Consider the following 22,489-nt stretch of genomic DNA (forward strand, 5'->3'; position numbering starts at 1 on the left):
ATTGTTTTTCAATACAGATTTCTTCGAACACTTCACAATTGGGTGGTGCTGAGCCTGTGAAGCGCTGTGGGAAGTCGGCACTCTTTCAACTGGCAGAGGCAAGTTTCTAACAATATTTAGAGATAAGATCTGCAGAGGTGGAACCCACAAAAAAAGTTCATCATCGCAGCCTTCTTTAAACTGTGCCATCTCACCGGTGACCAGACTGTGGTGTTACGTCTAATTTTCAGCCATGAGAGGGTTAGCCTTTCATAGGAAAAAAAAGGAGTTTTGTTATGAAAAGCCAGTAAGCACAGAAAAAGGGGGCGCAGGGAAATTGCAGAATCTTTTTTCACAGGTAGTATTGTAAAATAAGGTCAGTTTTTGTCACACATTGTGAAGTAAGTCCAGCCTGGACCCAGAAGAATGGCCTGAGTCATGTTTCTCTCCTCAGATTCTCCTATAACATCCTTAAATTCCTAGAAGACACGACTTTTAAACCAGGTGGTTGATGTTTTAATTTGGGGGTGTTTTTCTTTGTTGTTTTTGTTGTGGGGTGGGGTTTTTTGGTGGTTTGTTTTTTGGGGTTTTTTTGGTGGCTTGTTTTTTAAGTGAAGAACGCAAATGACATATTTTAAAATCTGATTTTGTAACACCTGTCAGTTGTACACTTGATACGATGTGGGTATAAAATGCCTCTGTTCCTTTGGCAAAGTAGAAAATGTGCTTTTATAAATCTGTGAGGAACAGAGAGCCCTCGCTTGGTGGGGGATGGGGTTGGTGTGAAAGGTGCCAGCAGCAGTTGGTGGTAGAGTGTAGGCAGGGACCATGGTTTTCTCTGCCTCCCTGCTGCTGCTCTGCCTTTTTTCTGTGAAAGAAATATCTGTAGCACTAGGACACGATAATAACAGTTTTCTCTTTCAGTGAGACAAATTAGGAGGCACAAGATGGGTGACCAGATATCTCTTATATTAAACTTTTTCTTTTCTTTCATTTTTCTGGCTTCCTTCCAGTGAGTTCCTTCTGAGGTGTGTGTGTGTGTGTGTGTGAGAGAGAGAGAGAGAGAGAGAGAGATACGGTTCTTTTTATAAAGCCTTTGTAGTTTATTAAATTTAATGGGACAACCTATCATTTTCTAAATTTTATGGTAGCTTATATCATAAAAATCTAGGAGTTTTAAATGTGTTTAAATGAAGCTTTTAAAGTCTAGCCAGGTCCACATTAGAAATAAAAAAATACAGAGGCCTGAAGTAGTAAAGTATATAAACAGTGAAACAAATGAACCCTTTGTTATCTGACATTAAGCTGACATGGTTCTTGTTAGACAAAATCAGACCCAAATAGAGGGCTACAAATGACTAGAAAACTTCCAAAGATCTTGGGAATCATTTAAAAAAGAAATGAGTGAGTCAGTGGCCAAGTACTACTTCAGGTAAAACTGAAACAGTAAAGATCTGGTAACAAGTGCTCCTTTGGAGTTGGAGCAAACAACTCAGTAAAGAGAGACTACGAGGTGATGAATTTAGTTATTTTAAGACTCTATAGATTGTCAAGACAATGTATTTGAAAGAAGTGATAGTTCTTCTTTTTTTCTTTTTTTTGTTTTTAGATTTTTTATTTATTTGTCAGAGAGAGAGGGAGAGAGAGTGAGCGAGCACAGGCAGAGGCAGAGGGAGAAGCAGGCTCCCTGCCAAGCAAGGAGCCCAATGTGGGACTCGATCCCAGGACGCTGGGATCATGACCTGAGCCGAAGGCAGCTGCTTAACCAACTGAGCCACCCAGGCGTCCCCAGAAGTGATAGTTTTTCTTAAATAAAATGAATGTATGGTGCTCTCTGCATTTCCCTGTTTGTGTGTGTGTGCACACACGCACACTTACATACAAACATAATATATACATAACAACACTAAATTGTAAAACAAGTTAACTCTCATATTAATGTATTTTTAATGAATCATTTTATACCAGAAATGTATGATTCTTTCAGGTACTTTGCTGTGGAGGGTGCTAGAGAGATGATTTTGTCTTCTCATTTTCTTTCTTTGGCATAACTGTTATAAGAAAAAAAAAAAGGATTCCCTATTAAATCAGAGCTCATTAAAAAGAACATTCTTCTAATTTGTAGGGATGCATCCCAAATATGAAACAGATGCTATGGTTTAACAGATGTTTGAATGCTGGTATCATAATTTTAAAGGGGTAAAATGACTGCAATAAGCCTATTCCAATTATAGCAAATCAGCTTATACTCAGACTTGGTTTCTTGTAACATCTGAGTAAAAATATATGCTTTTGATAAAACAGGGTCGCTAAAAAATAATTTACTAAGAAAATCTCACATTATTATTTGCACCACATGAATATCATACCATAATGCTAATAGACTGTGTTTTAGAATAACATTCTAAATCCTTCCCAGTTTCTAATTAAACATAAATATGTGCACAATGGATTAATCAGCATCTCCAAATAATCACCAGTAGAAATACGCTTCCTCAATTTTTTTTATTCCATGTGTATTTGATATTCATTTTTCTTTTCTTTTTATTTCTTTTTCAGTGTTCCAGCATTCATTTTTCTTGAACTGAATATAATATTTAATTATTTCGGGTACCTCTTTAAACAAGTATAACAGGATATGGAGGAGGATTTTTCCTGTTGCCCAGAATTGGTGCTGTTGTCTGAAATATGGAAATACAACTTTAAATTCACACATACCAAAGGGAAATCCATCAGAAAGCCACCTTTAATTTGGGCCAGATCTTCTTTTGGGATTTATAAAGAGATGGTCTTATCCAACTACTGCCCCATATGCCACTCCAGGGGTTTCTCCTTTCATTCCCATCCTAACCTCCAAGTCATCAGTGGGAGGGGGGCTATCAAAGACTTTCCAGTCACCCAGAATATTTCGGCTTTTCTCCCTGTCCTGAGGAGGAAAGGAAAGAAGTGCTTTCCACTCTTCATCCCTGCCCCATGTCAAGCAAAGTGAAGGCAGCTCTAAGACAACTTTTGTTAACGGTTGGAGGGTATCTGCAAGAGGTATCTTCTCATTCTTTGGTTAGAAGCAGGAAATGTTGTAGACATAGACTTATTGCTGTGCCCTGCACCTGTTTGACCGGTGAGAAAAGAACTGGAGGAAGTTGGCTGCAGGGAGAGGCTTGTAATAGCCTGCTGTACTCTCTGTTTTGGCAACGTAAAGATGCATGAGTTTCCACGGGTCAAGTCGACAAAGAGAAAGCAGTTCAGTGTGATCAGGCAAGAAGCTGTGGGATAGTCCTGGGGTGTGGGGTTGGCAGAGAGCAGGCCCAGGACAGTCTTACATCAGGAAATATGCAACAGAGACAGCTTTACTCAGGACACTGATGAGCTCCCACAAGCAGCAGTGATGCTCAGCCAGTTTCTACCAGTACCAGTACCAGTACTTCCCATTGTTAGTAAAAAACTGTGACCCAACCCCCGTGTGTACTCTTGCTGCAACTTTTCCAGCATCCCCAGGTTCCCCTGATCCTTCAGCAACTGGAGGACACAGCACGGGGCCTGCAAGACCCTGTTCCAGCCCCTGGACCACATCCCTTCTGATCATTTGGCACCCTTGCCTCTTAAATATTTTGTATACCATCCCTGCCCTTGGCATCCCCTGACAAGGTCATTCAGTCTTATGTATGTTAGCAGGAACAGATAGAAAAAGACAGACATAACCATGGGCAGTTAGCTTTACCTCCACCATAACTTCTCCTATCCTCTACAGCAGAACTATTTAAAAATAGCCTTGTGGACTCTGGGAAACAAACTGAGGGTTTTAGAGGGGAGGGGTGTGGGGGGATGGTTGAGCCCAGTGATGGGTATTAAGGAGGGCATGTATTGCATGGAGCACTGGGTGTTATACACAATAATGAATCATGGAACACTACGTCAGAAACTAATGATGTACTGTATGGTGACTAACATAACATAATAAAAAATAAATAAACAAATAAATAAAAAAAAGAAAATAGCCTTGTGAAGGGAAGGGCCAGGAACCAGCCTAGGAACTCACCTCTCCCCCTACCCCACCTCCCTTCCTATGGGCTGACATGGAAGGAGGACTGAATAAGGAGACCTCCCAAAGCTCTAGGCACTGTTGCTTGCAGGAAATGTCTTCATGGTGAAGAGCAAGAAACATTTTAGGCATGTACTTATCACTGTGCTCTACACCCACTTGAGCAAGCAAAAAGAAAATTGGAGGAAGTTGGCAGCAGACACAAAGAGACTTGAATTGGCCTACACTCTGGGTTTTGGCATTGGAAGGACCCCTTCTATTTCCCAAGACCCTGTACCAGGAGATGCCCCGGGGAAGGCCCTGTCTCAGGCATTCGATTGGCATTTTAAGCTGGGTGGATTTTTAATAGCTGAAAGTGACCTTAAAATTCTGGGATCTGTTCCAGGTATTTTTCAGGAATCTACTCCAGCTAGGAAGGGAGTTGGCATAGAGCTGCTGAGGTCAGGAAATTGAGAAGAAAATACAATCCTTTATATTTGAACCTCCATGAGATTCATACTGTTCAGTTAATCAGTTGCTTAATTGGTGTAGGTACTTAATGTGTTTCTTTTCATTTTGAAATTAATTAGGTCAGATCCTATAAAGAATGGCAAAGCATCCCCCTGGAGAGCATAGTTATAGTTGTTTCATGTTATAGTTGCTGTATAGTTGGAGGGCACACAGAGGCATCTGTACCTGTGCATTTTAGTGAAGAAAATTCTGCACTTGCAGATCTCTGGTATCAGAATTGCCTAATGTAATAAGATGTACAGTTGATTCATTTATTCCAACAAACAGTAATTATTGAGGACTGTTCCATGCCAGTAACAGTAAGGCTGCTGAAGTTACCTGCATATGGGTATACAAATAGCGTCTATTACGATAGGATAAGCTGCAAACCTCCTTCTAAGATCGGCGGTGTAAGCACACTTTACCTCCAGGTGTAGGTTTAGTGTTGTAGAGTACCCCTAGAGACTGGAATGCATGCCTGAAGATATCAGTCACTCTTTGTTTTACTTCTCTTTTTCTGATATAGTTCTGTGTCTTCTTTAAAACAGGTTATAAATTTTAATAGCAGAAAGTAAGTTGTGTTATCTAACCCAAGATCATGACGACTATTTTATCATCTGCTGTGTGGTAGGCACTTCTCTAAGTACTTTATATGTACTCATTGAATTTTCACACACATCCTTGGAGATAGGTACTATGATCATTCCTCTTTGACACATTAGGAAACAAAAGGGCAGAGAGGTTTTATGACTTGCCTAAGGTCATGTGGACAGGAGATTAGAGCCTCTGTAGGAAACCCAGGCAGTCTGTCTCCACAGCCCAGGCTCTTCCACACTGGGCTGTTCTGTCGCCTTGATTCAGATGAATGTAAAAGACTGCAAGTTGCTTGTTATAGGACTTTGCGTATTATAGAAGGCTCTATGGAAGACAGCTCACTCCTACACATATGTGTATGGCTGAATAAGATGACAGATTTTTCAAGACTGCTGTCAAAGAAATGGAGCTGATATTTCCTTTTTAAAAAGTGTCTGTACTTTCCAAACTGCCAAGATACATCTTACACCCTTAAATAAGTAAGTGCCTGTTAGTGAATATACTTTGGAAGATACTGTGAGGAAATTATGGGGTATGACTCCTGTCCTCCAAGAACTTATTCTCCAGCTGTGGAGAGAGAAGATGTAAAAAGTTAAGGGATGAGAAATAAGTGTGCAAATGGTTTCACAGGGAACCATGCAGTGAAATGACAAAGCTCTACTCGAGTGACGAATGATACACCAAGTGAATGTGTGAAGCCAAGAAAGGGAGGAGTTAATATTGGCAGGAGTGTTGCAGGGACCCAGCACAGAGACAGTGCAGAGCCAGCACTGGTTCTTGAAGGAGTTGTTGAGGAACAGGGGTTGCAACTAGCAGCCTTTGGGCCACATTTAACTTGCATAGATGCTTTTTTCAGACCATAATTTGTTGACCTGTACTATATTCGACATTTGAATTAGTGTTTAATATTTTAAAAATAGAGATTTCAAGTGAATATCTATGTCTGACTTCTCATGAAAATTGAAGAGAATCTGGAGACAATGGTCCAGCCTTCCTACATGAGAACAGTTGGTCAGGGCCGGTAGTGCCCCCCCCCCCCCCACCATCCTCTCCTTTGCCTACTGAGTCCTGAGTCTGAGGCCAGCAGTCAGTGCCAGCCCCCACTTAACCCTATGCACCTCCCTCTTTTGTATCCGAGTGCCCGGACAGTGCCGATTGGGAGCTGCATAATTAAACAGAGAGATGGGAGAGAGATAGCAGAGGGATTAAGGGGTAAAAAGGCAGGCAGATGTGAGGTAGGTGGGTGACAACAGCTCAGTCAGATGGGCAGGCGTCGAGGGTTGTGCTGGGAACCTTATGGAAGGTGGAGCGTGGCCGCGGTCGGAACTGGGAGAGTGGTTAGTGTGAAGCAGAAAAACTTGTGCTTGAAGGATAAGGAAGAGCAAGCGAAGACTGAGGGCAGGGGCGTGCAGCGGGAAAGCAGACTCCAGTGGCAGCTGTATGTAGAACGGAGTGGAAAACTTCTGGCGACACCCGTGTGAGAAGACGAGCCAGGATTGTGGAGGGGCCGGCTGGCAGTGGGAACAGGAGGTAGAAAGAGACAGCAAGCAGGGAGCTTGCAGGGGATTTTGTTGGATTTGATGACTGGGTTAATGTGGGAGGCAGAGTGAAAGGGGAGCCAGAGGTGACCCCATCTCTGAACCCGGATCCTCGGAGCCCTTCTTCAGGAAGCCTGGATGTTTGTGAACAAAGAGGAAAGCCCTGCTAGCAGAAAAGAGATGAAAGGTGCTGAGGGGTAGGAACAGCTGAGGAGATCCACTACTGAAAGAGTCAACAGGAGAAGGCATTTGTCAAGGTAAATGGTCGGTTTTGGAAAGCAGAGGCTCATGTTCTCTGAGCACAGAAGAAAGAAAGATAGAAGATAGTCGCACAGGCTTGCTGCATTTGGTCTGTGGTCTGTGTTCTACTTTGTTTTATCTCAGTGTATGAAACTGGTAATGTGTTAGGGTAAAGTTGAAGAAAGGGTGCCAGGTGTCTCCAGATCTACTCGTCAAGTATAAAAAGATCAAGGTTGTAGATCTTGTGGTTCCAGGGGAATTGGAAAAACTATCTTGAACCCTATTTATTAAAAGAGAATGATGACATTTTCAGAGGTCTTGACTCCCTAGTTTTCTTACATTCTAACTTGCAGAAACCTCTTCTAATTAAAACCAAAGAGATAGGTAAAGGTGAATGTATTCTAGTGTCTGTAAAAATTAAATCTCAAGGAACATGTTGGTTCATTTTAAGAAAAGCTGAAATTCTGATAAGCTTGTAGAGATGAGACGCCATCCCTCCAGTCACATTTGCATTCCTCCCCACCACCAGTTAGAGGTGATGTTTGATGGAGGTGACTTCTTTACGGTTTCCCCTATGTCCTCACTGACTGCTGCTGCACAGTATTCCCTCCGTCCTGCTGGAAGCCCTTGAAGCCCAGAGTCTCCTGCACGCCTCTCAACCTCGCCCCTCCTACACAGTTGTCACATGACCGAATCCTAAATACTTACAATATATGTGAGGAACTCTTTTCTTTGAAAGTGGTGTATTTCTTTCTTTAGCTTTTTACACACAGTTGTGAGTCATTTTTATGAAACGTCTGTCCTAAAACTTTTCATCTCATTTTTAAATGCATCTACAACGTAGGAATTCTCCTAATGAGTTCCTTTAACGTGTCTGGGGGAGACTTGAATAAGTGGCCTGTGGAACAAAGGTCACCCCACCCTCTGGAGTCTTCAGAAATGGCATAATTTCTGGAGAAACAGTGAAGAGACACATTGAAGCCACCTTTTCACCTGGCCGTGTTTCTGTAAACCAAGTAGAAAAGTACTTAATATGCTCAGTTATCAGTGTTGAGAGATGCTTAGACCACTGTTCTGTGACCAGGTATCTTTTATAATAAAGAAAATTGAATTTTCTTAGCATCAGTGCTATTCCTTATTCTCTGCAACCATCAGCCAGTGTATGTTTATGGCAAAAACATTCTGGTTTTATTTAATTATGGGAGAAGTGCACATCTTGGAAAGCACTGCTAAGTGCCATCCCAGGGTTATGTCTACACTGTTTTGGCAGATAATAAGCCAGTACAAAATGACTGTAAACATACCTTGGCTGCAAAACATTTATTTTGTACTAAAAGGCAGAGATTTTGAAATTGAAACTTCTTGATGAGTGTCAGTGGGTCTGTTTTCACACTGCCTTGTTTTTAATCTTGCTGGATCCTTTATAATAGACAATGAAAGACAAAAGATAATTAAGAGTGAAATGGTAGGGTACATTTTGGGAACAACTTACCCATTTCTTTGTACCAGTTAAAGGGCATCTCCTTCTGTGGTATTATTCTTACCTAGTACACATGATGAATTATTTTTTCACTGGTCATTTCACTAAGTCTTTTATAGCAGAACACATTAAAGAAACAAATCGATACCTTAACATTTGTAGAAAGGAATACATTTTAGAATGTCTTTGATTCCAAGAGATAAAAGCTTGCTCAGCACAGATTTATTATGTCTGTGTAGTCCCCAATAGCAAACCCTGAGCCTATGTCGTGATCTTCCCTGAACTGAAAATGGCAATCTCCTTGAACCCCAGGCACATAAAAAATAATCCCTCTAAGGCACATTTTATCTCACCCCTTCGATAGTCCTCCTGAAAGTTTTTCTTTGTAATAATTTTGAAGAGGATAATTTTTTATACATCGGTCCAGTATGTGCATCCTATAGAGTCTCAGTTCCAGCATCCTAGTTTTCATTTTTCTTTTGGGGGTGAGTTGCCATTTCTTCCAGCTCATCGCTGTCAGGCCTTTCTGACTACACAGAACAGTGAGAAACTTCAGGAAGGTTTCAGTTACCAGAAGTAAAACTAAAATATTGGTGATTAGTTTTCACTGTTGCTCTTGGGAAGCTTAAGTACGGACAGTGTCAGTGTGGGTCCTAATTAGCATTATTTTTTTTACAGACTTGTCACTCTCTGTTGTGAATCAGAATGCATTGTAGACTTCTCATGTACCTCCGAACTAATGAACCATTCAGTTCAATGCAGTTATCTGTGGAATGCCTTCTCTTTGAAAGGTACTAGGATAGATCCTTGGAGGAGAATACAGAGGTGAACAGGATCGATTTTGTGCCCCCTGAGTTACAGTTATAAAAAAAATACATAGTGCCTGAGGGAATATACAAGAGATATCAAATATTTATGCCAGACATTTGATTTAAAACATTAACATTCTGACTTCTTTGAATACAGCCATGGGAATTCCATCCAGAAGGTGTCCTGTAGACGTTTTACAGCGTCACTTTTAAAGAAGGTTATTGTTCAATTTAAAATAATAATAGAAGAATAAATTGTCATTTGCTGAGGCATATTCTATTTCAAGGCTTGATTAACAACCCACCCTCTATTAAGGGCAACTTGAGTAATTAATAACAGACATTAATTCTGTGCTTCCCACAATGCAGTTTTATTCACTTGAGTTCACACTGATTTATGTCCTCCTGTGTCCACTGGGTGCTCATCTGTATGCATGTCCATGCATGTGAACAGAATGTAGTTTGTATGCACTTTCATAAGTTTCACTGAAGTTAATTGATAAATGCACTAAAAGTAGATGTTTGTACCCAGTAGTAGAACTGAGCTTCACTCTGTGTTTAATGAAAGTAAGCTTCGTGAAAGATAACTGATTTAAGATCTTGCATCTTATTTTGTTGTATATGTTTTTTTCCCAATTACAGAATCATTCAACCCTAGAATGAGGAAATTGGAGCAGAGTACTTAGTATACCAGGGCCATGACGTGCTACTAATGATATCCGTAGGACTGGTCCTGTTACTGTACATGTGCACCTCGCTGAACCTCACAGTGTTCCTAAGAGAAATACTATTACCATCCACATTTTGTAAATGGGGAAACTAAGGCACAGAAAGGTTTATAGAAAATGAGCAAATCAGAAGCAGAGTCAGTGTGCAGCTCCAGGCAGTCTGGCTCTAGAATCCGTGGCTTTTGAAATGGCTTCTCAAGATAGAATTTCCTCCTAACTAAGAGTGATGGCATCTTCTAAGAGTTACTACATCCATGGCCAAGTTGTTTGTTTTATGTGGAAGCACAGGCTGTTAATTCCTAGAGACTTTTGAAAATTATTTCTGATAATAAAATGTTTGAACTCCTAGAAGAGAATATAAAAACTGGGAATTAAAGTCTCCCCCAAAAGGTCCTTCTCAAATGTGCTGTTTCCGGAGTCTGTTCTGGTGGTTCATATCCCTGGTGGCTGCAGACTGCCTTTCCTGGGTGCCTGTGTCCCCTTGATTTCCAGCTGGGTTCAACCGGTGGGAGACTCTGATGGGAAAACCGGGGCTGGGGGGAAGAGTGGGGCCAGGATGTGCAGAGAAGGGGGTGTGAAGAGGACTGGGAGTAGAGCAAAGGTCATATCTCTTCCACATGCTCAGCTCCCTCCACTTAGGCCCACCGTGGTTCCTTCTTCCTTGGGGACCGCCCCCATTTTTTCCTGCTGTTGTTATTTCCTGGGTTGCCTCACCAACCTCCTGTTTGTGCATCTCAGTTCTAGGTGACCTGTGTAACCAACCTATTCCCTGCATTAAATTCCTTCTGCTAGATATGCTTTCGGCTGTTTGTTTTCCTAATTAGACCCTGACTGGTAACCCATTTTCATTTTCCATTTAGTATGGTTATAAAACAGGCTGAGAATGCTGTTGGCATACTATATCGATTTCAGCAAGACTTTTGACACATAATCTTACGATGTCCTTGTGAACAAAAGGGGGGGAATTTAGACTGGATTATAAAACATTCTTTGATTGCCGAAGTTCATTAATGTTCAAATAAACCTGATGAAAAGGCTCTCAGAGTCTGCCAGAAATCTCTGTCCTTGGCCATTTCCTATTCAGCATGACCAAAGATTTGGGTGAAGACATAAAAAGCAGCTTTATCAAATGTGTCCATAACTCAGAGATGGAAAGTAATGTAATTCAGCATTCAAAAGGATAAACTATATAAGGAAAAATGGAAAATCTCACATCTACGTGGAAAAAATAGAGGAGAGACCAAGCTTCCCAGCACATTATGTGGGTAAAGAAATCCAGTACAAGCCAGAAGTATGACCTTTTTTTTTTTTTTTAAGGTTTATTTATTTTAATGAGAGAGCACGCTCATGCTCCAGCACATGTATGTGTATGCGGGGGTGGAAGGCAGAGGGAAAGAGAGAAGCAGACTCGCTGCTGAGCATAGAGCCCAACTTGGGCCTCAGTCTCAGAACCCTGACATCATGACCTGAGCCAAAACAAGAGTTGAACGCTTAACCGACTGTGCCACCTAGGAGCCCTGACCTAATTTCTTTTCTTTGTTTCTTTTTTTTTTTTCTTTCTTTCTTTTTTTTTTTTTTTTTAAATGGGAGGGGAGAGATTCAGCTTTGGGCCCGATTAGAAGATAAGTGTGTCCCTATCCGCAGACATCTGGAGGCTTATAGAAGACTAGGAGCTTACTGTGAGAAAGATCCATGTTCCCCAGCCCTTAGGAAGTTTTTTATGTTAAGTTTTGTGTCTACACTTTTGCATCACAACAACCCAGTGGAGCGAGTACCGTTGCCTATTTCTCAGCCTTTGTTGCCTCATACGGATTCAAGTCAAAGTGGGGCTTTGGGCAAGCACTGTGGTACTTGGTCCTGAACCCAGCTTATATAAAGCCCAGTTCTTGCTTCAGGACCCCAGGACTGCATGTAGATAAGAGGGTCTCAACTTTTGAAAGTCAGGAAGCCTTTATGTGTGATGAGCAGTTAAGGGAACTGGGACATTATGCCAGGAGAAAAGACTTACGGGAACATAACACCTGTCTTCCAGGTTTTGGAAGTCTGTCACATGAGAGAAAGAGCGGATTACTTTATGTGACTTTAGGGAACAACTAGTAGTGACAGAATGATAGTTTTTTCCTCAAAATTTTAAAGATTTCAGAGAGAACTGCCCTCTAATATGGTTACTGTCTTTGTGCAAAAAGTTGGATAATTAAGTCTTGGGAATATTGTAAAATGAATTTCTGCATGGGGAAGGATGTTAAATTAGGTAACCTAGACTGACACCCAGCTCTGAGAGTCTGATTTGTGTTTGTTTTGGTTTTTGGTTAGTAAGATCTGTGATTTGTAGTTTTTGACTCGGAGTTCTTTGTTTTATTTTTATAGTTTCACTTCCAGCAATATAATTGTTTTTCTTACAATTTAGGATTAACATACTCTATGGGGGGGGTACTTTTAAGAGCCTGAAACAAGGAAGGTAAGGCATGACTAGTGCCTAGTGTAATTACCTCCACAAGAAATATTATGCTATTTCCTGGAATATGTCCCCAGAGTGAATGTCTGCATTTGTTCCATTTCATTCCTAGCTATGGAATCCTATCAGGGGTGATGAGGAGAATCATTTTGAAATATATTGAAGCAGAGAATGGAGTTTGCGAAGTATTATTAGGTTTGCTAAGATGAACCTATGCAAATACAAACTGTTGGCATACCACTATAAAAACCAGTGCCCGTGTGGGACACAGCTCTTGGAATGACTTATTAAAGGTCACCAGAGTGATAGTGGCTGCAAAACCATAAAATCCACGTTGAGGACGCCTTTCAGGTCTTCTTTCCAGAACTAGCATAGTCTCTGTCTACATGTGGGATAGTTGTTCATGAAGGGCTAGAATAATTGAGAAAGGAAAATAAAAATTATTTCAAAATTGATGCAAAATAACAAATTCTCCGGTGAGAGTAAAACATGCAGGGAAAATTAAATGTACCAGTGTTTCATAATGAAAATAACATTTTTGCTTTGATCTTAGGTCTGGTAAGGTTTACTAAAGGGAAGTTCCCTGTATTCATAGTTATGTGCTAAGGTCTAAAAGTTAACTTATGTGATTTCCCAAAAAAGATAGCTCTTTCATGAATCCACAGTATTTTGGATCTTCCCTGTGAATGATAGGAAGGGCTGGGTACTCTTGTCATGTTCATTTTTTTTAAAAAACTTGCATTATCTGCCTCCTTTTCCCCTTCCCCACTTTCTTTTCAGACTTACCAGTCATAATTCTCACAGAAAGATTTGAGATGCATTGAAAGTACTAAGGGGGGAAATGAGGTAAAAGAGGATCTGGCATTGAATTGAATGTCTAACCTGTTTCAAAAATGAGTTTTAGGGGCACCTGGGTGGCTCAGTGGATTAAGCCTCTGCCTTCGGCTCAGGTCATGATCTCAGGGTCCTGAGATCGAGCCCCGCATTGGGCTCTTTGCTCAGCAGGGAGCCTGCTTCCCCCTCCCTCTCTGCCTGACTCTCTGCCTACTTGTGATCTCTCTTTCTCTGTCAAATAAATAAATAAAATCTTTTTTTAAGAAATGAGTTTTATAGATTTAACATTTCTGATAATTTGCCATTTGATAAACTGGTGATTTTTTTTCTTAAAAAGTATCAGTTTCTTACTCATGTGCTCGATTTGGGGGCTCAGAAATCCCAATACTCTTTCTTCTAAGTTGCTAATACAAAATAGGTAAAATGAGCGATGGCTAAGAATATTTTTGCTGCCCTTGGCCCAGTCATCATCGTCAGCCTCATGATGAGTCCTCAAAGGCAGAGAGAAGAACTTACTGATATTTGAATTATTATTATTATTATTTTTTGGTTACATAAATTAATCCACTTATTATAAAATAGCAGTGTTTGACATGATGGAGCTTCTGCTGCTGGCCTTTCAGTTACTTCAGACTAATGATGGCGGATGTTACTTTGACAGCAGAAGTGGTTGTGTAGGTCAAGGCACATCAGCTACCAGGTTCATGCACGAACCATGGTGCCACCTCTCATCTTTTCGTCTTGATTTTGCTGCAGAAAGAGCAAGGGTACAGTGCACGCTGGCTTATTTTTTTTTAGTTTTCTTTACTATATTCCGAAGGGAGGCAACCATAACGGGTCCCATATTTACCATCATTCCAAGCTTCTCGGTGTATTTAACCATGTCCCCGCAAACGAATTTCTGAGCCCTGAGGGTGATCTTTGTATCTTTAGGGTCCTGCATGGGGCCGGGCACTCGGGAGCCCTGCAGGGAATGTTTATGAATGAAAACCTGGGTATTGAAAATAAATTTTACAGTAAGCTGCAGTTTCCCATTTCAGCAAATAGCTTTAGGTTAAAGTTTTGAGGTACCTAGGAGCTGGATTAGGAAGATGGCAAGAGTGTTCTTTAAGGTCCTATGTATAAAATTTGGGGAGTTTAAAAACACAACTAAATTGCTGCCAGATGTGTTTTGGTATTCAGAATTTTTCAGATTTTAGGAAAGTAATATAGTATCTGCATCTTACACTATGCAGTTAATTCCCTTGGGGCATAATGCAAATGCGTGAAGATTCTGATAGCAAAAGCATATGAAGAGTCCCATTACATGTGAGGAATTAAGATGTTAAGCAATTTCACATTAGTTCTGGTCAGAAGTTGCAGGTCAGTAAGGTCTGATTGGGTCAAGTCTGCCAGTCATTGACTCTTCAAAAAAAAAAAAAAAAAAGCAAACACCACCACTTAGCTCTAAGCACTTTTGTGATCCTCGGGTTTGTATCTGTCAGCATCTGAGGACTGTAACATCTTTTTCATTAACCAAAACTTTCTGTAGTCTTTTAATGAGTCATCTCTTCATTTTTTATTTCAAGTGGGTAGGTAAAAAATGTTGCTGTTTTTCTCATTTCCCCAAGAAAAATGAAAAGGCAAACATCTGAACAGTCTGGGGATTGTTTTTAGTCAGAATTGCCATCAGTATATTGTCTTCTCCAGACCTCATAGGATCCTCTGAGACAACTACTCTTACCATCCTTTTTTTTTTTTTTTTTTTTTTAAAAAAAAAAAAACAAAGACAACAGAGGAGTAAGGGTGAAACATCTCATTCTCATTCTAGACCACAAACTAAGCAAGTAGCAAAACTAAGACTCAACCTCTAGTCTTCCATCCAACTCTGGAGCCCATCTTCCTTCTCCCAAATCGTGTTTTCACAGAAAAAGCTTTGATGAAACTGGAAAATGAGAATTTGGGTATATGCTTGTCTAGAGTTTAATGAATATGTCATAATGCCTAAAGTCTTTTATTAATTTGAGTCATTTAAATTAGTTTGGCAGAAGTGGACTGATCATTGTAAAGTTTGTTTCAATTATTTTTTAAGAGGGATGGACTTAAAAAGTTTAAGCTAATTTCAAGCATAGCATAATAAGGCTATTTTTTTGCTATTCTCCCATTTTTGTTTGAACCGTTTAGATGTGTCTGGCATCAGAGGGGGTTAAAATGGAGGACTCAAAGCTAATAAAGGCAAAAGAATCAGATGGTGGAAGAATTAAAGAATTGGAGAAGGGAAAGGAACAAAGAGAAATAAAAATGGAGAGAACAGATGAAGCCAGGGTCCAGAAGGAAGCAGAATTTGAAAAATCAGCTAAGGAAAACGTGAGAGATTCTAAGGAACTAAGAAATTTTGAGGAGCTGCGAATGGAGGATATAATGGATATAAAAATGGAAGATCCCAAAGAAATTAAAAAGGAAGAACTAGAGGAAGATCAACAATGTAGTCACTTCCCTGATTTTTCTTATTCTGCCAGTAGCAAGATCATAATAAGCGACGTTCCCAGTAGAAAGGATCACATGTGCCATCCACATGGAATTATGATCATTGAAGATCCCACAGCATTAAACAAACCAGAGAAGCTAAAAAAGAAAAAGAAGAAAAGCAAAATGGATCGACATGGAAATGATAAATCCACACCCAAGAAGACCTGCAAAAAGAGGCAGTCTTCAGAGTCTGACATCGAGAGTGTCATCTACACCATTGAAGCTGTTGCAAAGGGAGACTGGGGCATTGAGAAACTTGGAGCAACCCCTCGCAAGAAGGTTCGCACATCCTCAAGTGGCAAGGGAAGCATTTTGGATGCCAAGCCACCAAAGAAAAAAGTGAAATCAAGAGAGAAGAAAATGTCAAAGGAGAAATCCTCAGACACCACCAAAGAGTCAAGACCTCCAGATTTTATTAGTATTTCTGCCAGCAAGAACATTTCTGGTGAGGTGCCAGAGGGTATAAAAGCAGAACCATTGACCCCCACGGAGGAGGTGTTACCAGCCAGCCTATCGGGACAGGCCAAGCCTGAGGACAGTGACTGTCACAGAAAAATAGAGACTTGTGGCTCCCGGAAATCTGAGCGGTCTTGCAAAGGTGCTCTTTATAAAACCCTGGTGTCTGAAGGCATGCTCACCTCTCTGCGAGCTAATGTTGACAGAGGTAAGTGACTTCTGCAAAAATGAAAAGACTATGGAAACCTAGCCAATTTCTCCTTCAGACTCATTGAGAAGCGGTATGGTAGCAAAACAATATTTTATGTTTGTGCAGTTCTTTGCAGCTTATAGTTCACATACATCTGTCATTTTACCTACACCATTGAGGAGATTTTATATTCTTTTTGTGGGTAGTTCTTACGATATGTATTCAAAGTAATTCAAGCCTTTTTTTTTTTTTTTTTTAACTGATACGGGTTGGCTTCTTGTTTTGAAGGATCAGCACTGCATGTTTGGAGCTCTTAGTCTGGTTTTTAAAACCGATGGAAAGAATTTCCTGAATCAAGCAAGTATATTTGGCAGAATGTTGACCTATAGGCTCCAAAAGCAAATAACTTATCTAGCCCTCTCCATTAGGCACTCAAAACTTTAATTCAAGTGAAGGGCTCTTTAAAACACTAAACCAGTTCATGTGTACACCTTTATTTCACAGAGTGTTTTTTAAATAAATTCATCTGTTTTAAAATACAGCATCTGGCTAGGGAATTACCTCTTGCCAAGCTAAATTCCAGCTCAGAGATCTGTGAGTAATGGGTCTAACAAGGCCTGAATGAAGATCCTTGGGAGTACAGAGTTCTCCAGGGATATCATTCCCATAAAGTCTTGGGGAAATTAGAATTAATGATGCCTACCAGCAAAGGGCTTCTGCACCTTAGTCTGATTCTCTAATGGAAAAACTGGTAGTAGTCTCTCTGGAGTCACACAGTACACACACTATCTGTTGAGTTATGACAGGCCAACTGATCTCAGAGACTGTACACTTTTTGGCGTGTTGTATTCTGTCATGAACCACTTAGAGGACTCTGAAATTGAAACAGTTACAAATAGCATCGTGCCAATGATAACCTGAAGGGTCAGCGAGGCAACCTCATCCCAATATACAAACTGCATTCTTTACCTTAAATTTCCTTAGGGAAACGAAGCTCAGGAAAAGGAAACTCTTCTGACCATGAAGGGTGTTGGAATGAAGAAAGCTGGACATTTAACCAGAGTGGGACCAGTGGGAGCAAGAAGTTCAAGAAGACAAAGCCAAAGGAAGATTGTCTCCTTGGGTAAGTGCCTGTGAGCACAGTCAGCACACTGCTTGGATCCCAAGTATTAACATAAATCACTAACTACTTATTCTTGAGTATTCATTCAGCACTTCTAGTCTTTGAGCACGGTAAGAGAACAGAAATCTAGTGTATCACATGTTCCTGCTGATAACGTGGTTGTGTGACTGATACTCATTCTCATTTTAGGTCTAGTATAAAGTATGTCGGTTTTGGATGTAAGCCTGAGTTTGAATTGAGGCCCACCATGTATTAGTGGTGTGACATTGTAAATCCTTTAATTTTGCCAGGACACACTTTTTCCATCTGAGGTTTACAGTGAATATTCTATAAGCATGTTTACATTTTGCCCATTTTGCTTACTGCACGTATTTTATTTAATATTTCTAAAGGTTATGTACCCATATTTATAAAACGACAGCTCAAAAATGTAAGGTAAATAAAATTACGTTTCTACCTCTATCTAACCTTTTTTGTTTAAACCATGTTTTATTGCTGTAAGATAAAAATGTTAAATTGACTATTCTCCTGCTACAGAGAATATTCAATAATTAATTATGTGTTGAAATGCAGTCTCAAGCAAATAACATACATCAAGATAAAATCATTAAGAATTATTTCATTTTTAATGTTATTCCAAAGATTCTTAATATAAAACATTTTGTTAGGAGATTCAGTGCTTTATATTGGTGAGGAAAGCATCTGCATATTCAGTAGTACTATTTTAAAAATCCTTCGAGACTTCTTATTAGCCCCATTTGAAAAAGAATACATTGAATAGAAATAAGTACATCTTTATATTTTCCATATTTTTTCATAAGTGTGTTTAAAGTTATGCAAATTCCATGCATTGGGAGTATTGTATTTGGTTTACTCATAAATATTTGCGTTTCTGTTAGTGGAATAATTTCCCCCCCCTCGGAAGTTACAGTGCTTTAGAATCTGATTAATGCTAAGGTTCTAGGTTATCACAAAGTAGGAGAGTGGAAATTATTTCTCATGTTGTGAAATTCTCAGGATTATTTATTTTAAGGTGATATTTTTATAATTACGTATTTCCTTTCTAATATTTTAAATATCCAAAATAGTTCACGTTAGTTTTGCCTGCACTGTGTTTAAACAGTTACATGAAAATTCTTACATTTATTATTGTCAAATGGTATTTTTAAATGCAGAATTTCCTAAAAATGGGACCTCTGAGTTCAGGACTGGTGCTCTTAACCTTCCGGAACTACCAGTGCCCTGTGGGTCTAGTCGCAGAGAGGAGCAGGTCTCACTGCAGACATTATGAAGTCTTGGGGGAATAAAGCAGTCTTTAAGACTCTCCAGCAGAAAGGTTTCTGATGCCTCCATTAGACATAGCTGACCATGTGAGAGAGGTGTTTCCGCCAGTCTTCTTTGGGAACAAGAAAAGTGAAACAATCTTTTGAAAATCTATCTCTAAAAAGAGATTGGTTTGGGGTTGTTTTTATTTTAATAATTTCTAAGGAAGGTGCATATATGTAACTGGGACTTTGGTTTTTCTGCAGGCTTTCATCAACAGTATATCTCTGGTCTTTGCTGTTTCCTCCCCTTTATGTAGGCCTGTCAGAATTAGACTGGGTCTGCTTTGTTTAGAACACACCAACATAGTGGATGAACAGTGAGAAATCTAGTTCCTATCAGTCTTCTCTGAGATTCCTAAATGAGCATGTTAACCCCTTTTATCACAGAAAAGGTGCTATTTGTAGCCCAGAAAAATTCACCGAGTACTGGCAGTTCTAACTTATAGACCTCCCCGAGTAAAACATTGGTGATTATTCTAGGTGAAAAAAGAAAAGGAAAGAAAGCCCCCCAAGGGATCTTAGGAATCCTAGCTTGCATTTTCCTAATATTCTTCTGGTTTTTCAGATTATCTGAGAAATTCACAAAATTATAGATCCCTTTCTGATAGTATCTGGTTACTCTCTGATTTTCCATTAGCATAAATGTCTTCGAACTGGACGAAAAGAATTTTGTTAAGGACCGAGCGTCGCTCCCACCTACCATCTTCCCTGCTTTGATAGAACTGAGTAACGGCCTTTTTCCATTGACAGTTCTGATGGTCTTCGGACTGTCTTGTCTCTGCAGCCCAACTCTTGTATATTCCTCCAGACAGAACAGTTCTGGGCGACACAACTCAAATACAGCCCCTGTGTAGCAGCCTAACACATGAGCCGTTAGCTTCTTTTAAGTTAACTCAAGGTTGCTCTCTTCCCAGAATGCCTTCCATTTTGCATCCAGGATGCACAGCCATTCTGCTGTAGCTTCTCCATCTGTTTAGGTTTCATCTTAGTTAATAAGTCTCAGCAAGGATCCAGCAGGCATGCTGCCATGGTTGGGTGCGGGCCTTAGAGAGTCAGAAGCAGCCCAAGGATTTCCCAACTTTGCTGGTGCCATTTCTGAAGTCATCATGGTTTGCATTAAAGTGCACCTGCCTCTCTGCCAATGTGTTCGTTGAAAACTGGCTTTCCTTGTTGAGTGCTTTATCATCATCCTGGTCCACTCTCAGGAATGTTTCTGATATTCAGAATTTTTGTTTGTTTTCTTTGTGTGTTGGATATGTTTTAATCAAGTACTAGTCAATAATATTTTCTTAAAAAGAGAAGTACCGATCTATACCCTATTACCAATAAGCTTGCCAATGAAGATACATATATACGAACCTTTAGAATGAGAAACTTGTCTGGATGGAATATGTATTGTACTGAACTTAATGAAAAATGTTTGTGCCAATGGAGAGAATTTCAAAAATATTCATATATTTTAAATTACATTTCTGCTTTTCTAAGGCAATAAGATAACCTTTCATGGGAATTGACTGAGAAAGCTTTGCTGATAACTCTTCTCAGGCATTTCTGAACAGATGTTTTTGTCCTTGCACAGAATTTATCAACAGTGCCCTAATTCTCGGGGACCCTGTTTTAAAATGGAATATCTTAAAATCTATCTTGTATCATTTTCTGTTTAAATATTTATGTCATGTGCTGATCGATGCAATCCCCTTTCTCTTATTAGCTCAGCAAAGCTGGATGAAGAATTTGAAAAAAAATTCAACAGTCTCCCTCAATATAGTCCTGTTACATTTGACCGGAAATGCATACCTGTCCCAAGGAAAAAGAAGAAGACTGGAAACATGTCCTCAGAACCGACTAAAACCAGCAAAGGTTAGATGAGTGCTGTGCTATGCCTCCTGCTGAGAGGCTGGCATCTCTCTGCTCTTCTGTGCTTCTGCAACTCCCTCTAGATACATAATTGGATCTAGATTGAGGCAGTGATGTAGTAACCAGTTGGAATTTTAGCTTGCTTTCCGGGATTCTTAGTATGGTTCCTGCCTCGCTTCTTGCTCCCTCCTTTCCCTCCTAATCTTCTCAGCCTCTCTTCTTTGCCATCTCAGCCTTCACATTTGCCCTGAAAGGTGTGGCTGTTTTGAAAGTGTTACACATGGTCTTTGACTTCCTGCTCTCCAGAATTCTAACTTGGAGATGTGGAGCTTTTCTTGAGCAGAAACTGCTGGCTGAGCCTAGTTCCTCTGTTCGCTGTATCTGTAACAGGTTCGATTCTGGGACTGTGAAACGGTTTCATGTGCCTAATCAGAACACTCCATTCTTTACCAACAGTCTGAACCAAATGAAAATGAAGCCAAAAGCAAATAATCCTTCTCCAGCAGTACATTAAAAGTGGTTTTGTTAAGTTTAGAAAAATATTATTTAAGCATATTCATTTTGAAAAATATCAGATTCTTCCCTGTGGAGATCAAGGAAGCTTTCAAAATTATCAGCATGACTTGGGTGGGTATTAGCATTCATTAAGGGCAACACTGTAGCACAGAGGGGGGTTTTGGAGAGTGTGAGACCACCGTTATATGGGGGATGGGGGCTGGGCTTCTCAGCATGATAGCCTGCTCAGGACATTCAAGCATGATAAAGGGTTGTCCTGCCCAAAATGGCGGCACTGCTCTCATTGAGAAACTTGTCTTCTCATTTTACTTAGGTCTCAAGATTGGTGGGGAAATGTACCTCTAGTTTTCCATACAGGTGTGAAAGACTTCATTCTCTTCATCTCCTATAAGGACAGTGAATGGAGAGATGATGAACTCAATGTGGCCAAGTTTCTGTTGGCGTTCAGGATTTGATGGAAGATTTTTTTACTTACCCTACAAAAGTGCCTGCCTGTTGCCTGTTTCATGTCAAATCAGACCCTTTTTTGGTATATTTTAGATAGATGGATGGATGGATAGATATAATATGATACATATCTTTGCATAAATCTTGCTAAATTCTAACATTTGTGGATAATGATCAGAGATAAATATTAATAAGCAGACACAATTTCATGGATTTAGAGGGACTATATAAGGTCTAGGAAAAATTATGGTTTCTTTGAAGAAACTTAAACCTTTCTCCCTCAAGACCTAAAACTTCCCTTTGCACACTGTAGTTGACATAACTGAGGGGGGTCGCTTTGAGATCTGTATCTCAGGGTAGGTCTGTATGGCTAAAGAAAATTCCCCCTTTGTGATTAAAGGCAGAGAGGAATGTAAAAGTGATTTCAGAATTAGCTTGGTTTTTCCTCTGTGGTCAATAAAAACAAGTCTAGTGAATAAAGAACTAAAAAAGAATTGTTGCATCACCAAGTTTGCTCATCTGGGAAAATAAAATATGGTTGTATCGAGATCTTCCAAGATAAGTAGGAAAGAAATAAAGTAGCCTTGTTGACAGGTACGTAGCTGAGCACTGTAATGGATTAGCAAATGGTGTGACAATCTTTGTGCCCTGGAGACATCTAGGAATAGGCAAAGGAGTCCATGAACCCAGAGATGCCAGGTGCCTTGAGCTCCTGTAATTCTTGGATTTAAAGTTGCTGATAAATACCTGACAAGCCAATAAAATGGAACTTAATTGATTGATGTACAGGATGTATTTTCTTCCTCCACTCCTGGTAGTTTGAGACATTCATTTTCGAGCCCTGAAGTTGGCCAAATTATCTATCAGGGAATGTAACAATAG

The 22,489-nt window shown here is 39.9% G+C and overlaps 1 protein-coding gene across 5 annotated transcripts in view; it reads left to right on the forward strand.

Moving 5' to 3' along the window:
* BBX (BBX high mobility group box domain containing) overlaps positions 1 to 22,489 on the forward strand; it is a 275,536-nt gene that overhangs the window by 224,916 nt on the left and 28,131 nt on the right. For all 5 annotated transcript variants that reach the window (XM_080823292.1, XM_080823289.1, XM_080823291.1 and 2 more), the window contains 4 exons: positions 18 to 98; positions 15,349 to 16,357; positions 17,324 to 17,462; positions 20,499 to 20,647. In XM_080823292.1, the coding sequence (XP_080679418.1) occupies positions 18 to 98; positions 15,349 to 16,357; positions 17,324 to 17,462; positions 20,499 to 20,647 (1,378 nt within the window). The remainder of the gene's footprint in view (positions 1 to 17; positions 99 to 15,348; positions 16,358 to 17,323; positions 17,463 to 20,498; positions 20,648 to 22,489) is intronic.

Source organism: Martes martes, assembly GCF_963455335.1.
Source record: "Martes martes genome assembly, chromosome: 1".
Lineage (NCBI taxonomy): Eukaryota > Metazoa > Chordata > Mammalia > Carnivora > Mustelidae > Martes > Martes martes.